Raw genomic sequence first — 17,500 nt, forward strand, 5'->3', positions numbered from 1 at the left:
TTACTCACTAACATTACTACCACCATCCACACTAACATTACTACCACCATCCACACCAGCAGTTACTCACTAACATTACTACCACCATCCACACTAACATTACTACCACCATCCACACTAACATTACTACCACCATCCACACCAGCAGTTACTCACTAACATTACTACCACCATCCACACTAACATTACTACCACCATCCACACCAGCAGTTACTCACTAACATTACTACCACCATCCACACTAACATTACTACCACCATCCACACCAGCAGTTACTCACTAACATTACTACCACCATCCACACCAGCAGTTACACACTAACATTACTACCACCATCCACACTAACATTACTACCACCATCCACACCAGCAGTTACACACTAACATTACTACCACCATCCACACCAGCAGTTACACACTAACATTACTACCACCATCCACACCAGCAGTTACACACTAACATTACTACCACCATCCACACTAACATTACTACCACCATCCACACTAACATTACTACCACCATCCACACTAACATTACTACCACCATCCACACCAGCAGTTACTCACTAACATTACTACCACCATCCACACTAACATTACTACCACCATCCACACTAACATTACTACCACCATCCACACTAACATTACTACCACCATCCACACTAACATTACTACCACCATCCACACCAGCAGTTACACACTAACATTACTACCACCATCCACACTAACATTACTACCACCATCCACACTAACATTACTACCACCATCCACACCAGCAGTTACTCACTAACATTACTACCACCATCCACACTAACATTACTACCACCATCCACACCAGCAGTTACTCACTAACATTACTACCACCATCCACACTAACATTACTACCACCATCCACACCAGCAGTTACACACTAACATTACTACCACCATCCACACCAGCAGTTACTCACTAACATTACTACCACCATCCACACCAGCAGTTACACACTAACATTACTACCACCATCCACACCAGCAGTTACTCACTAACATTACTACCACCATCCACACCAGCAGTTACTCACTAACATTACTACCACCATCCACACCAGCAGTTACACACTAACATTACTACCACCATCCACACCAGCAGTTACACACTAACATTACTACCACCATCCTCACTAACATTACTACCACCATCCACACCAGCAGTTACTCACTAACATTACTACCACCATCCACACTAACATTACTACCACCATCCACACTAGCATTACTACCACCATCTACACCAGCAGTTACTCACTAGCATTGAGCTAACCATGCCTGCATGTCTGGACTTTGCCTCATCATAGTAGGCTATGCACTTTTAAATAATCTTAAAGAGCAGGTGTGTGTCCCAAATAACTAGCTATTGCCTTTTTAGTGCACTACTTTTTTTAAATCAAAGCCCTGGTCAAACGTAGTGCCCTAAATAGGGAATAGGGTGTGATTTGGGACGCACACTTAAAGAGTATGTTATTAATGTCAGAGGCTGGCTGTAGGAGGAGCATCATGTGCGTTTGGATGGAGACCAGGAACGTATCCTCTAATCTCATGTAATTATACACAACCGGTGGAAATAGCATACGACAGCACTTCCTATAAGTCTTATAAAAATTCTGTAGTTTTTCTCTCTCTCTCTTTCTCTCTCTGTCTATCTCTCACCCCATCTATCTCTCGTTCTCTATCTGTTTCTGTTCTCTCTCTGTCTATCTCTCACCCCATCTATCTCTCTATCTATCTGTTTCTGTTCTCTCTCTGTCTATCTCTCACCCCATCTATCTCTCTATCTATCTGTTTCTGTTCTCTCTCTGTCTATCTCTCACCCCATCTATCTCTCGTTCTCTATCTGTTTCTGTTCTCTCTCTGTCTATCTCTCACCCCATCTATCTCTCTCTCTATCTATCTGTTTCTGTTCTCTCTCTGTCTATCTCTCACCCCATCTATCTCTCTCTCTATCTATCTGTTTCTGTTCTCTCTCTGTCTATCTCTCACCCCATCTATCTCTCGTTCTCTATCTGTTTCTGTTCTCTCTCTGTCTATCTCTCACCCCATCTATCTCTCCTTCTCTATCTGTTTCTCTCTCTTCTCTCTCTGCAGCCTACCTCAGGTTTCAGTAACTGTGTTTCAGTGGCTATACGGTTTGGTTGGGAAAGGTTTGGGTCTTTCAGTGAGAAACGTTTATTGTTACAATTATCTTTGGTTGTGTTTTTGTAGGCTACAGTAGTTCCATTATTTCACCAAGTCCCCCACCTGTCACTTTTACAGTCCTATTCTAGAACACTTAGACCTGTAGAGTCCATTACCCGGGCGATGGATGTCATGGTGAATCTCGTCCATCTGTCCATCTGTCTGTCCTCAGCTGTAAATAACCTTTATAAAGGCACAGACCTTTAAAGCCTACAGACACACAGACCACCTCTGTCTGTCCGTCCAGCCACAGGCTTTATTTACGGCCTGTGTGGAGGATGTCTCCTCTACCCTAAACTGTCTTTACATCCCAGATAATTACAGCTAATGTCCAGGTTAGGCTGCTGAATAAACATACACATACACACACATCCTTTCACACACACATGCATAGACACATGGAGGGATAGAGAGATAGAAATAGAGAGATGGAGAGGTGGAGGGCACACACACACACACACACACACACACACACACACACACACACACACACACACACACACACACACACACACACACACACACACACACACACACACACACACACACACACACACTGCTACATTTGTTTTATCTGTTTCTCTTTACAGTCACTTCCTGACTGAGGTCACAAACCATAGAGTTGGATAGGGGGAGCACTTGGCACACCATTATGGCAAAGACACAAAGAGGTGCCCTCTCTCCAACTCTATGTCACTAAACCCACCGAGACCGCCACAGGTTCCTCGTCTAGGAATCCACTTTCTGGGGAAGATTTTCAGCTTTTTAACTGAAGTTTTTCTGCCCCAGTTGACGAGGTGTGAGGCTGGAGAGAGGTTGTGAGAGGTTGTGAGAGGCTGTGAAAGGTTGTGAGAGGCTGTGAGAGGTTGTGAGAGGTTGTGAGAGGTTGTGAGAGGCTGTGAGAGGTTGTGAGAGGTTGTGAGAGGTTGTGAGAGGTTGTGAGAGGTTGTGAGAGGTTGTGAGAGGCTGTGAGAGGTTGTGAGAGGTTGTGCGAGGCTGTGAGAGGTTGTGAAAGGTTGTGAGAGGTTGTGAGAGGCTGTGAGAGGTTGTGAGAGGTTGTGAAAGGTTGTGAGAGGTTGTGAGAGGCTGTGAGAGGTTGTGAATGTTTCACCACCAGAGAGAAAAAAAAAGTGTTTTTTTCATTATTTTTCTTCATGAGATGAAAACACTGCCACGTTTGCTGTTCCCCCTCTCACAGGAAATAACAGGGATTTGATGCCAGCCTTTCGTCTCTCCAAATCTCTCTACAGTTTCTAAATCTGTTTCAAAGAGAACGTTAGGCCAATGTTGACACAGAGCTTAAAGGTGTTTATACACACACAACTCTAGAGGTTTTTAGACAAACATTTCACCTCAGTAGTCAATTAGTGGGCCCTGTGCTGCCATCCCGTTTTGTCAGCCAGTCATTTGGAAGAGCAGATGGCAGACAATATTATTTCTTTTTAAACCGGTGACCGGTGCTTCCTTCCACCTAAACCACAGAGTAAATGAATTGATGGTGACTTAGCTTCCTTCCACCTAAACCACAGAGTAAATGAATGATGGTAACTTAGCTTCCTTCCACCTAAACCACAGAGTAGATGAATGATGGTGACTTCGCTTCCTTCCACCTAAACCACAGAGTAGATGAATGATGGTGACTTAGCCTCCTTCCACCTAAACCACAGAGTAGATGAATGATGGTGACTTAGTCTCCTTCCACCTAAACCACAGAGTAGACGAATGATGGTGACTTAGCCTCCTTACACCTAAACCACAGAGTAGATGAATGATGGTGACTTAGCCTCCTTCCACCTAAACCACAGAGTAGATGAATGATGGTGACTTAACCTCCTTTCACCTAAACCACAGAGTAGATGAATGATGGTGACTTAGCCTCCTTACACCTAAACCACAGAGTAGATGAATGATGGTGACTTAGCCTCCTTCCACCTAAACCACAGAGTAGATGAATGATGGTGACTTAACCTCCTTCCACCTAAATCACAGAGTAGATGAATGATGGTGACTTAGCCTCCTTACACTTAAACCACAGAGTAGATGAATGATGGTGACTTAGCCTCCTTCCACCTAAACCACAGAGTAGATGAATGATGGTGACTTAGCCTCCTTCCACCTAAACCACAGAGTAGATGAATGATGGTGACTTAGCTTCCTTCCACCTAAACCACAGAGTAGATGAATGATGGTGACTTAGCCTCCTTCCACCTAAACCACAGAGTAGATGCATGATGGTGACTTAGCCTCCTACCACCTTAACCACAGAGTAGATGAATGATAGAAGGACAAGCACAGCCATCTCTGCTCTACCGTTTGATTCAGAGAGCATAACTTCAGTATCTGTCAGGGATGGACAGCTGGGCTGTGTCCCAAACGGCATCACACTCCCTATATACTGCACTACATTTTGACCAGAGGGCCCTGTTCTAAAACAGAACACTAAATGGGGAATATGGTGCCATTTGGGCTGGTCCTGGTGTTCTGGGCGTTGGACTTGAGGTTGAGAGGTTGGTTTATGCGTCAGTGAATGACTGTCTCTTCTGTGGTGTCAAATGGTACTTTAGTCTGGTTTGGTCTTACTCTACTGGTTGGCCAAGTTCACTTTGGCCTCATCGGGTCCAGTCCTAGCCAAGTCTTCCCAACCCGGTCCAGTCATAGCCAAGTCTTCCCAACCCGGTCCAGTCCTAGCCAAGTCTTCCCAACCCGGTCCAGTCCTGGCCAAGTCTTCCCAACCCGGTCCAGTCCTAGCCAAGTCTTCCCAACCCGGTCCAGTCCTAGCCAAGTCTTCCCAACCCGGTCAAGTCTTAGCCAAGTCTTCCCAACCTGGTCCAGTCTTAGCCAAGTCTTCCCAACCTGGTCCAGTCTTAGCCAAGTCTTCCCAACCCGGTCCAGTCCTAGCCAAGTCTTCCCAACCCGGTCAAGTCTTAGCCAAGTCTTCCCAACCTGGTCCAGTCTTAGCCAAGTCTTCCCAACCTGGTCCAGTCTTAGCCAAGTCTTCCCAACCCGGTCCAGTCCTAGCCAAGTCTTCCCAACCCGGTCAAGTCTTAGCCAAGTCTTCCCAACCTGGTCCAGTCTTAGCCAAGTCTTCCCAACCTGGTCCAGTCTTAGCCAAATCTTCCCAACCTGGTCCAGTCCTAGCCAAGTCTTCCCAACCTGGTCCAGTCCTAGCCAAGTCTTCCCAACCTGGTCCAGTCCTAGCCAAGTCTTCCCAACCTGGTCCAGTCCTAGCCAAGTCTTCCCAACCCGGTCCAGTCCTGGCCAAGTCTTCCCAACCCGGTCCAGTCCTAGCCAAGTCTTCCCAACCTGGTCCAGTCCTAGCCAAGTCTTCCCAACCTGGTCCAGTCCTAGCCAAGTCTTCCCAACCTGGTCCAGTCCTAGCCAAGTCTTCCCAACCCGGTCAAGTCTTAGCCAAGTCTTCCCAACCCGGTCCAGTCCTGGCCAAGTTTTCCCAACCCTTTGGCCAAAGGTATTCTACATGCAAACAGTCACGTCTCCTCCTCGCCCTCACACCTCTTGCTCACTAAGAATAGGGTACCATTTCAGACACAACCTAAATGTCCTTTTATCATGGTCCATTCACTCATTGTGTGTCTATTATTACTTGTATTATTACGTATTTTACTTTTCTATTATTTCTCTATGTTCTTTCTCTCTGCATCATTGGGCCGTAAGTCAGCATTTCACTGTTCGTCCACACCCGTTGTTTACGAAGCATGTGACACATACAATTTGATTTGATAACCCCACTCCCCCACTGACCAATCACGTGGCTCTCTCTTGGTCTGAACAGACTCTTTTATCTGTGTTTTAAGTTTTTACAGATGTGTTCCCCCTCGCCTTCAGTGACGAGTGTTTAAGCCATTTCAGCTCACTGTGCCTTTGTCCTTGTTTCCTAACTTCTGGAGTTCATGAGATGTTTGACTTGTGTGCCCCCCCCCCCCTCTCTCAGTCTCCAACGTGTCCAGGGAGGGATCTTGTGGTGGAACCCCATCGTGTTGCATAAAGTAACTAGCAGACTGGCACCGAGCCAAGACTCCTGATAACACAGTGAAGTCTGAGCGGTAGGAGAGGCGCTTGAGTTGTGTGACCAGGGGCCATTATGTATTAAGCGTCTCAAAGGAAGACTGCTGATCTAGGATCAGTTTAGACTTTTAGATCACGATGAATTAGCTTACATGGACAGTGTAGAGCTGTTCCTAGACCTGTGGGCTGTTTCTGGGTGTAGAGCTGTTCCTAGACCGGTGGGCTGTTTCTGGGCGTAGAGCTGTCCCTAGACCGGTGGGCTGTTTCTGGGTGTAGAGCTGTTCCTAGACTGGTGGGCTGTTTCTGGGTGTGGAGCTGTTCCTAGACCGGTGGGCTGTTTCTGGGTGTGGAGCTGTTCCTAGACCGGTGGGCTGTTTCTGGGTGTAGAGCTGTTCCTAGACTGGTGGGCTGTTTCTGGGTGTAGAGCTGTTCCTAGACCGGTGGGCTGTTTCTGGGTGTGGAGCTGTTCCTAGACTGGTGGGCTGTTTCTGGGTGTAGAGCTGTTCCTAGACCGGTGGGCTGTTTCTGAGTGTGGAGCTGTTCCTAGACTGGTGGGCTGTTTCTGGGTGTAGAGCTGTTCCTAGACTCTGGTGGGCTGTTTCTGGTTGTGGAGCTGTACCTAGACTGGTGGGCTGTTTCTGGGTGTGGAGCTGTTCCTAGACTCTGGTGGGCTGTTTCTCAGTGTGGAGCTGTTCCTAGACCGGTGGGCTGTTTCTGGGTGTAGAGCTGTCCCTAGACCGGTGGGCTGTTTCTGGGTGTAGAGCTGTTCCTAGACTGGTGGGCTGTTTCTGGGTGTAGAGCTGTTCCTAGACTGGTGGGCTGTTTCTGGGTGTAGAGCTGTTCCTAGACCGGTGGGCTGTTTCTGGTTGTGGAGCTGTACCTAGACTGGTGGGCTGTTTCTGGGTGTGGAGCTGTTCCTAGACTCTGGTGGGCTGTTTCTGGTTGTGGAGCTGTTCCTAGACCGGTGGGCTGTTTCTGGGTGTGGAGCTGTTCCTAGACTGGTGGGCTGTTTCTGGGTGTAGAGCTGTTCCTAGACTGGTGGGCTATTTCTCAGTGTGGTTTCTGTCTCTGATTCTGGTGGGCTGTTTCTCAGTGTGGTTTCTGTCTCTGATTCTGGTGGGCTGTTTCTCAGTGTGGTTTCTGTCTCTGATTCTGGTGGGCTGTTTCTCAGTGTGGTTTCTGTCTCTGATTCTGGTGGGCTGTTTCTCAGTGTGGTTTCTGTCTCTGATTCTGGTGGGCTGTTTCTCAGTGTGGTTTCTGTCTCTGATTCTGGTGGGCTGTTTCTCAGTGTGGTTTCTGTCAGTGATTCTGGTGGGCTGTTTCTCAGTGTGGTTTCTGTCTCTGATTCTGGTGGGCTGTTTCTCAGTGTGGTTTCTGTCTCTGATTCTGGTGGGCTGTTTCTCAGTGTGGTTTCTGTCTCTGATTCTGGTGGGCTGTTTCTCAGTGTGGTTTCTGTCTCTGATTCTGGTGGGCTGTTTCTCAGTGTGGTTTCTGTCTCTGATTCTGGTGGGCTGTTTCTCAGTGTGGTTTCTGTCTCTGATTCTGGTGGGCTGTTTCTCAGTGTGGTTTCTGTCTCTGATTCTGGTGGGCTGTTTCTCAGTGTGGTTTCTGTCTCTGATTCTGGTGGGCTGTTTCTCAGTGTGGTTTCTGTCTCTGATTCTGGTGGGCTGTTTCTCAGTGTGGTTTCTGTCTCTGATTCTGGTGGGCTGTTTCTCAGTGTGGTTTCTGTCTCTGATTCTGGTGGGCTGTTTCTCAGTGTGGTTTCTGTCTCTGATTCTGGTGGGCTGTTTCTCAGTGTGGTTTCTGTCTCTGATTCTGGTGGGCTGTTTCTCAGTGTGGTTTCTGTCTCTGATTCTGGTGGGCTGTTTCTCAGTGTGGTTTCTGTCTCTGATTCTGGTGGGCTGTTTCTCAGTGTGGTTTCTGTCTCTGATTCTGGTGGGCTGTTTCTCAGTGTGGTTTCTGTCTCTGATTCTGGTGGGCTGTTTCTCAGTGTGGTTTCTGTCTCTGATTCTGGTGGGCTGTTTCTCAGTGTGGTTTCTGTCTCTGATTCTGGTGGGCTGTTTCTCAGTGTGGTTTCTGTCTCTGATTCTGGTGGGCTGTTTCTCAGTGTGGTTTCTGTCAGTGATCTTTTAACCGAAACGCATCGCTCTTTGTTGAGGAAGTGTCTGCAGCGTTTACCATGAACGCGATCTCCGCAAACAAATGTATCTTTCCAAGGAAAATGAAAACAAAAGTTTCTTATGGGACTAGTTCAGACAGGTAGTACCTCCCCGTTCCACTCCATCTTCTTCTGTTTTTGTTCTGCCAAAGTCCCTGTGGTGTAAGCTATACCAGGACGTGTTTATCTGGGGCTGTTATACAAACATAATAATTATTATAATTAGAATAATAATATAAGCCATTTAGCAGACACTTTTATCCAAAGCCACTTAGAGGGAGTCAAACCCACAATCCTGGCTTTGAAAGACTCTGGTCACTGGTGTTTGAAGTGGTCGACCTGAAACTAATTCCTCTCTTGGCTCAAATAGTGCCAGTGTGTGTTTCTCTCTCGCTCTCTGTGTGTGTGTGTGTGTGTGTGTGTGTGTGTGTGTGTGTGTGTGTGTGTGTGTGTGTGTGTGTGTGTGTGTGTGTGTGTGTGTGTGTGTGTGTGTGTGTGTGTGTGTGTGTGTGTGTGTGTGTGTGTGTGTGTGTGTGTGTGTGTGTGTGTGTGTGAGCACTGTGTGTGTGTGTGAGCACTGTGTGTGTGTGTGTGTGTGTGAGCACTGTGTGTGTGTGTGTGTGTGTGTGTGTGTGTGTGTGTGTGTGTGTGTGTGTGTGTGTGTGTGTGTGTGTGTGTGTGTGTGTGTGTGTGTGTGTGTGTGTGTGTGTGTGTGTGTGTGTGTGTGTGTGTGTGTGTGTGTGTGTGTGTGTGTGTGTGTGTGTGTGTCTGTGTGTAAGCACTGTGTGTGTGCATCCATCTGTTAGCCGTCTTATTAAAGGACACCTCCTTCTGTGTCCTCTCAGAAGACGTCTGTTTCGTGAATAACAGTTTTTATGGAGTTCTCTCTCTACTTTCCCACAGTGCATCCTGTTATAGAACTTCTGGACTTGGAGCCCCGAAGTTTCCAATGTGGTCTACAGGAACCTAAAGTCCCAAACGCCACCCAATTCCCTGTGTGGTGCACTACTAGTGACCAGGGTCCATCCTGGTCAAAAGTAGTGCACTACATAGGGGATAAGGTGCCATTTGGGACTGTGCCACTGCACCAGTAAAGTGGGCCTCTGCACCGGTACTTTACTGACCAACAAATGAAGCCATGCGCCCCTGTTCCTTTCCTCTGTCTGAGAGGGAGACTCCTCCTTTTGGTCAGGAAACAGATTCACAACATGCTGTTCCTTTCCTCTGTCTGAGAGGGAGACTCCTCCTTTTGGTCAGGAAACAGATTCACAACATGCTGTTCCTTTCCTCTGTCTGAGAGGGAGACTCCTCCTTTTGGTCAGGAAACAGATTCACAACATGCTGTTCCTTTCCTCTGTGTGAGAGGGAGACTCCTCCTTTTGGTCAGGAAACAGATTCACAACATGCTGTTCCTTTCCTCTGTCTGAGAGGGAGACTCCTCCTTTTGGTCAGGAAACAGATTCACAACATGCTGTTCCTTTCCTCTGTCTGAGAGGGAGACTCCTCCTTTTGGTCAGGAAACAGATTCACAACATGCTGTTCCTTTCCTCTGTCTGAGAGGGAGACTCCTCCTTTTGGTCAGGAAACAGATTCACAACATGCGTCCCCAACGACACTATCCTCTATATCGTGCACTACTTGTGACTTTTTACCAGATCCCACAGGCCTCTGGTCAAAAGTAGTGCACTACATAAGGAATAGGGTGACATTTGAGATGCAGTTTTGTAACATCTGACACGTGGACATGTGGGCAACCCAGGGCTTGTGTCTGTACTTTCTGTTAGCTTTGATCTAATGTATTCTATGTGCATATTTATAGTTCATTCCATGGGTTTCCTGGACCAAACATGTACACATACATCCAACAGGACTAAAATACCCATGAAGGGAGGAGGGAAAAGAAGAAGAAGGAAAGGAAAATGATGAGTGAGAGAAGAGAGGGGAGGAGAGAGAGAGGGGCAGGGGGAGAGAGGGGCAGGGGGAGAGAGGGGGGGCAGAGGGAGAGAGGGGGCCAGAGGGAGAGAGGGGCAGGGGGAGAGAGGGGGGCAGAGGGAGAGAGGGGCAGGGGGAGAGAGGGGGGGCAGAGGGAGAGAGGGGGCCAGAGGGAGAGAGGGGCAGGGGGAGAGAGGGGGGCAGAGGGAGAGAGAGAGGGGCAGGGGGAGAGAGGGGCAGGGGGAGAGAGGGGGGGCAGAGGGAGAGAGGGGGGGCAGAGGGAGAGAGGGGCAGGGGGAGAGAGGGGGGCAGGGGGAGAGAGGGGGGCAGAGGGAGAGAGAGAGGGGCAGGGGGAGAGAGAGAGGGGGGCAGGGGGAGAGAGAGAGGGGCAGGGGGAGAGAGGGGCAGGGGGAGAGAGGGGGGCAGAGGGAGAGAGAGAGGGGCAGGGGGAGAGAGGGGCAGGGGGAGAGAGGGCGGGCAGAGGGAGATAGGGGGGGCAGAGGGAGAGAGGGTCAGGGGGAGAAAGGGGGGCAGGGGGAGAGAGGGGCAGGGGGAGAGAGGGGGGGCAGAGGGAGAGGGGGGGCAGAGGGAGAGAGGGGCAGGGGGAGAGAGGGGGGCAGAGGGAGAGAGAGAGGGGCAGGGGGAGAGAGGGGCAGGGGGAGAGAGGGGGGCAGAGGGAGAGAGAGAGGGGCAGGGGGAGAGAGGGGCAGGGGGAGAGAGGGGGGCAGAGGGAGAGAGAGAGGGGCAGGGGGAGAGAGGGGCAGGGGGAGAGAGGGGGGGCAGAGGGAGAGAGGGGGGGCAGAGGGAGAGAGGGGCAGGGGGAGAGAGGGGGGCAGGGGGAGAGAGGGGGGCAGAGGGAGAGAGAGAGGGGCAGGGGGAGAGAGAGAGGGGGGCAGGGGGAGAGAGAGAGGGGCAGGGGGAGAGAGGGGCAGGGGGAGAGAGGGGGGCAGAGGGAGAGAGAGAGGGGCAGGGGGAGAGAGGGGCAGGGGGAGAGAGGGGGGGCAGAGGGAGAGAGGGGGGGCAGAGGGAGAGAGGGGCAGGGGGAGAGAGGGGGGCAGAGGGAGAGAGAGAGGGGCAGGGGGAGAGAGGGGCAGGGGGAGAGAGGGCGGGCAGAGGGAGATAGGGGGGGCAGAGGGAGAGAGGGTCAGGGGGAGAGAGGGGGGCAGGGGGAGAGAGGGGGGCAGAGGGAGAGAGAGAGGGGCAGGGGGAGAGAGAGAGAGGGGCAGGGGGAGAGAGAGAGGGGCAGGGGGAGAGAGGGGCAGAGGGAGAGAGAGAGGGGCAGGGGGAGAGAGAGAGAGGGGAGGGGAAGAGAGAGTGGACAGAGGGAGAGAGGGGGGGGGCAGAGGGAGAGAAAGGGGGGGCAGAGGGAGAGAGAGAGACAGACCCTGGGAGAAGGGGAGGGACAAAGAGAGAGGCAAGAGAGATAAAGAGAGAGAGGGAGAGAGAGGGGGAGAGAAAGAATGGGAGAGAAATGTGGAGGGAGCAGGAGAGAGACAAGAGCGAGAGCGAGAGAGAAAAAGAGAGAAAGAGAAAAAAAAAGGAGGGAGAGAGAGAGAGAGAGAGAGAGAGAGAGAGAGAGAGAGAGAGAGAGAGAGAGAGAGAGAGAGAGTGTGTGTGTGTGTGTGTGTGTTGACCTGGCTTTACAATAGGAACATTCAGATCCCTCACTAGGGCATTGTGGGTAACCACAGAAGCACTAGGTCTCTATGAGAACAGCCGGTTTTATTTACATTTCAACTTAACCTGACAGAGGGAGGGACGGAAGGAGGGAGGGAGCGAGCAATGCGAAGGAGGGAGGGAGGAATGGAGGGGGGGGTAGAGAGGAAGGGAGGGAGGGGGAGGGAGGGAGAGAGGATGGGGGACACTAGGCCAAGGCACCCATGATTGTAGAAACAGTAGAGGAGGACTGGTAGAGGTATTTAACCAGTATTCTGTCTGTAGAGGAGGACTGGTAGAGGTATTAACCAGTATTCTGTCTGTAGAGGAGGACTGGTAGAGGTATTAACCAGTATTCTGTCTGTAGAGGAGGGCTGGTAGAGGTATTAACCAGTATTCTGTCTGAATAGGAGGACTGGTAGAGGTATTAACCAGTATTCTGTCTGTAGAGGAGGACTGGTAGAGGTATTAACCAGTATTCTGTCTGAATAGGAGGACTGGTAGAGGTATTAACCAGTATTCTGTCTGTAGAGGAGGACTGGTAGAGGTATTAACCAGTATTCTGTCTGTAGAGGAGGGCTGGTAGAGGTATTAACCAGTATTCTGTCTGTAGAGGAGGACTGGTAGAGGTATTTAACCAGTATTCTGTCTGTAGAGGAGGACTGGTAGAGGTATTAACCAGTATTCTGTCTGTAGAGGAGGACTGGTAGAGGTATTAACCAGTATTCTGTCTGTAGAGGAGGACTGGTAGAGGTATTAACCAGTATTCTGTCTGTAGAGGAGGGCTGGTAGAGGTATTAACCAGTATTCTGTCTGAATAGGAGGACTGGTAGAGGTATTAACCAGTATTCTGTCTGTAGAGGAGGACTGGTAGAGGTATTAACCAGTATTCTGACTGTAGAGGAGGGCTGGTAGAGGTATTAACCAGTATTCTGTCTGTAGAGGAGGACTGGTAGAGGTATTAACCAGTATTCTGTCTGTAGAGGAGGACTGGTAAAGGTATTAACCAGTATTCTGTCTGTAGAGGAGGACTGGTAGAGGTATTAACCAGTATTCTGTCTGTAGAGGAGGACTGGTAGAGGTATTAACCAGTATTCTGTCTGTAGAGGAGGACTGGTAGAGGTATTAACCAGTATTCTGTCTGTGGAGGAGGACTGGTAGAGGTATTTAACCAGTATTCTGTCTGTAGAGGAGGACTGGTAGAGGTATTAACCAGTATTCTGTTTGTAGAGGAGGACTGGTAGAGGTATTAACCAGTATTCTGTCTGTAGAGGAGGACTGGTAGAGGTATTAACCAGTATTCTGTCTGTAGAGGAGGGCTAGTAGAGGTATTAACCAGTATTCTGTCTGTAGAGGAGGACTGGTAGAGGTATTAACCACTATTCTGTCTGTAGAGGAGGACTGGTAGAGGTATTAACCAGTATTCTGTCTGTAGAGGAGGGCTAGTAGAGGTATTAACCAGTATTATGTCTGTAGAGGAGGACTGGTAGAGGTATTTAACCAGTATTCTGTCTGTAGAGGAGGGCTGGTAGAGGTATTAACCAGTATTCTGTCTGTAGAGGAGGACTGGTAGAGGTATTAACCAGTATTCTGTCTGTAGAGGAGGACTGGTAGAGGTATTAACCAGTATTCTGTCTGTAGAGGAGGGCTAGTAGAGGTATTAACCAGTATTCTGTCTGTAGAGGAGGACTGGTAGAGGTATTAACCAGTATTCTGTCTGTAGAGGAGGACTGGTAGAGGTATTAACCAGTATTCTGACTGTAGAGGAGGACTGGTAGAGGTTTTAACCAGTATTCTGTCTGTAGAGGAGGACTGGTAGAGGTATTAACCAGTATTCTGACTGTAGAGGAGGGGTAGTAGTAATACTCTTCTGTTTCTTTCAGGAAACTATGGGACACCAAGTTGGCAGATCCCTCTTCAAGGTACATATCTTGTTGTTTGTTTGTTTATTTATTGTTTTTCTCTGCTTGTCTTTCATTTGTTATGGTGGTGAAGATGATTCATATTTCTCTCCCTTCTTCCCCTCTCCTCCTCTCCCCTCCTCTCACCTTCTCTCCTCTCCCCTTCTTCCCCTCTCCTCCTCTCCCCTCCTCTCACCTTCTCTCCTTCTCTCCTCTCCCCTTCTCTCTCCCTCCTCCCCCTCTCCTCCTCTCCCCTCCTCTCACCCTCTCTCCACTACCCTTCTCTCTCCCTTGTTCCCCTCTCCTCCTCTCCCTTCCCCTCTTCTCCCCCTCTCCCCCCTCCCCTTCTCTCTCCCTCCTCCCCCTCTCCCCTCCAGACTAGCAGGTCTGTCCAGTAAAAAGGGTTACTGGGTAGAGCAGGTCAAGTGTTTGGGTACGGAGCCTGTTCTCTCCCAGTGCCACTCCCAGCTCTCCCTGCCCAGGAACCAGGTCACCTGTCAGGGGGGCATGCACGCCGTGGTGCGCTGTGTACCTGGACACCAGTTCACACGCCTCTCCTCGGGGAGACCGCCAGCTCCCCCCGCCGTCCAGGTAAGGAGGGAGAGAGGGAGGGAGAGAGGGAGGGAGAGAAAGAGGAGAAGGAGAGGGGGGACAGGGAGGAGAGGGGGACAGGGAGGAGAGGGGGGAGAGAGGGGACAGGGAGGAGAGGGGGGCAGGGAGGAGAGGGGGGAGAGGGGGGACAGGGAGGAGAGGGGGGCAGGGAGGAGAGGGGGACAGGGAATAGAGGGGGACAGGGAGGAGAGGGGGGACAGGGAGGAGAGGGGGGAGAGGGGGGACAGGGAGGAGAGGGGGAGAGGGGGGACAGGGAGGAGAGGGGGGACAGGGAGGAGAGGGGGACAGGGAGGAGAGGGGGGACAGGGAGGAGAGGGGGACAGGGAGGAGAGGGGGACAGGGAGGAGAGGGGGACAGAGAGGAGAGGGGGACAGAGAGGAGAGGGAGGACAGGGAGGAGAGGGGGACAGGGAGGAGAGGGGGACAGGGAGGAGAGGGGGGACAGGGAGGAGAGGGGGACAGGGAGGAGAGGGAGGACAGGGAGGAGAGGGGGACAGGGAGGAGAGGGGGGACAGGGAGGAGAGGGGGACAGGGAGGAGAGGGGGGACAGAGAGGAGAGGGGGACAGGGAGGAGAGGGGGACAGAGAGGAGAGGGGGACAGGGAGGAGAGGGGGACAGGGAGGAGAGGGGGGACAGGGAGGAGAGGGGGACAGGGAGGAGAGGGGGGACAGAGAGGAGAGGGGGACAGAGAGGAGAGGGGGGACAGGGAGGAGAGGGGGACAGGGAGGAGAGGGGGGACAGAGAGGAGAGGGGGGACAGGGAGGAGAGGGGGACAGGGAGGAGAGGGAGGAGAGGGGGGAGAGGGGAACAGGGAGGAGAGGGGAACAGGGAGGAGAGGGGGGACAGGGAGGAGAGGGGGACAGGGAGGAGAGGGGGACAGGGAGGAGAGGGGGACAGGGAGGAGAGGGGGACAGGGAGGAGAGGGGGACAGGGAGGAGAGGGGGACAGGGAGGAGAGGGGGGACAGGGAGGAGAGGGGGACAGGGAGGAGAGGGAGGACAGGGAGGAGAGGGGGACAGGGAGGAGAGGGGGGACAGGGAGGAGAGGGGGACAGGGAGGAGAGGGGGGACAGAGAGGAGAGGGGGACAGGGAGGAGAGGGGGACAGAGAGGAGAGGGGGACAGGGAGGAGAGGGGGACAGGGAGGAGAGGGGGGACAGAGAGGAGAGGGGGACAGAGAGGAGAGGGGGGACAGGGAGGAGAGGGGGACAGGGAGGAGAGGGGGGACAGAGAGGAGAGGGGGGACAGGGAGGAGAGGGGGACAGGGAGGAGAGGGAGGAGAGGGGGGAGAGGGGAACAGGGAGGAGAGGGGAACAGGGAGGAGAGGGGGGACAGGGAGGAGAGGGGGACAGGGAGGAGAGGGGGACAGGGAGGAGAGGGGGACAGGGAGGAGAGGGGGACAGGGAGGAGAGGGGGACAGGGAGGAGAGGGGGACAGACGACAAGGAAGAAACCTGTTCTGGTAGTTGTGTCTCTCACATTTATTAGAAATAAAAAGGACTCAACGTTCAGGCTGAAGGAAAACCTCTTATCTTCACCTGTACAGCTATTATTGACATCCTTTGGGTAATTCTTATGACTCACACTTTTACCTCACCCTACCCTTCCCTCCCCCCTCCTACCCCTCTCTCACTCCTCTCCCCCTCCCCCTCCCCTCTCTCCCCTCTAGGTGGGGGTGCGTCTGAAAGCAGGCCCCAGGCTGGGGGAGGGCAGGGTGGAGGTACTGAGAGAGGGGAAGTGGGGGACCGTGTCGGACCACCTGTGGGACCTGAAGGCAGCCAGCGTGGTGTGCAGGGAGCTGGGGTTCGGATCGGCCAAGGAGGCCCTCAACAAGGCCCAGCTGGGACAGGGTAAGGGTTGTAGGGGTGTCACACACACATGGTCACATGGTCATATGGTCACATGGTCACATGGTCATATGGTCACATGGTCGGGACAGGAAAGGACAGTGGATTATATATTTTCAAAGAGGAAAAATGTGAAAAACGTCAATATACAGCACATTCAGTGGGAATAGGAATTCCTAGTCTCTGTTCACTACACTATACTAGTGCACTACCTCTGATCAGGGCCTGATAGGGAAGAAGTGCAGTACACTATGTAGGGAACAGGACCTAGGGTGCCATTTGGGACATATTTTAGCATTGTCTTATAATTCTACCCAGACGTTTGAGAGCAGATTAGGTCACTGACTCTCCTTGAGACTAAACACTGTCTGTTTGCCAGACTTAATGTCCGTTCCTAAACTGCTCCTGGGTAGAAGCTGCTGTTAACCACAGATCTAGGATCAGCCCCTTCCCCAAATCCTGAACATCAGGGAGAGATGGTTGATCTGCTTTATACTAAACATCCGTTTCCCCTAACACACACACACACACACACACACAGACGGACGCACACACACCACACATGGACGCACACACACACCACACACACACACACACACACACACACACACACACACACACACACACACACACACACACACACACACACACACACACACAGACGGACGCACACACACCACACATGGACGCACACACACACCACACACACACGGACACACACACACACACACACGGACACACACTTACTAAGGCCCATTTAAATCAAACTATGTATTGAAACTGACCATATTAAACCGGACAAATAAACTGACTGGAAGTATTATTCACAAAATGGCGTCCCCTAGTTATTGTAGTGGAACACTACCCATGACGGTTTAGCTATGTGTACACCCCCCCCCATGGTTGTTTATGTGTACACCCCCCCCCCATGGTTGTTTATGTGTACACCCCCCCCCCATGGTTGTTTATGTGTACACCCCCCATGGTTGTTTATGTGTACGCTGTGCGACCATCTCCAGCAGCCTAAACAATAGGTTATGACATCACAGTACTGGCCAAAGTGTTGCTGTGTGAAACCTGCTACATTTCTGGTCTAAAGTAGTGGACTACATCGGGATTAGGGTACTAGGGCCCATAGGCTTTTGGTCTAAAGTAGTGCACTAC

The 17,500-nt window shown here is 51.3% G+C and overlaps 1 protein-coding gene across 1 annotated transcript in view; it reads left to right on the forward strand.

Annotated features, from left to right (window-relative positions):
* LOC139568105 (lysyl oxidase homolog 4-like) overlaps nucleotides 1–17,500 on the forward strand; it is a 42,570-nt gene that overhangs the window by 8,132 nt on the left and 16,938 nt on the right. The window contains exons 5-7 of the mRNA XM_071389800.1: nucleotides 13,865–13,903; nucleotides 14,260–14,473; nucleotides 16,159–16,339. Coding sequence (XP_071245901.1) covers nucleotides 13,865–13,903; nucleotides 14,260–14,473; nucleotides 16,159–16,339 — 434 coding nt within the window. The remainder of the gene's footprint in view (nucleotides 1–13,864; nucleotides 13,904–14,259; nucleotides 14,474–16,158; nucleotides 16,340–17,500) is intronic.

The sequence above is a fragment of the Salvelinus alpinus genome, chromosome 2 (genome assembly GCF_045679555.1).
Source record: "Salvelinus alpinus chromosome 2, SLU_Salpinus.1, whole genome shotgun sequence".
Taxonomy (NCBI): domain Eukaryota; kingdom Metazoa; phylum Chordata; class Actinopteri; order Salmoniformes; family Salmonidae; genus Salvelinus; species Salvelinus alpinus.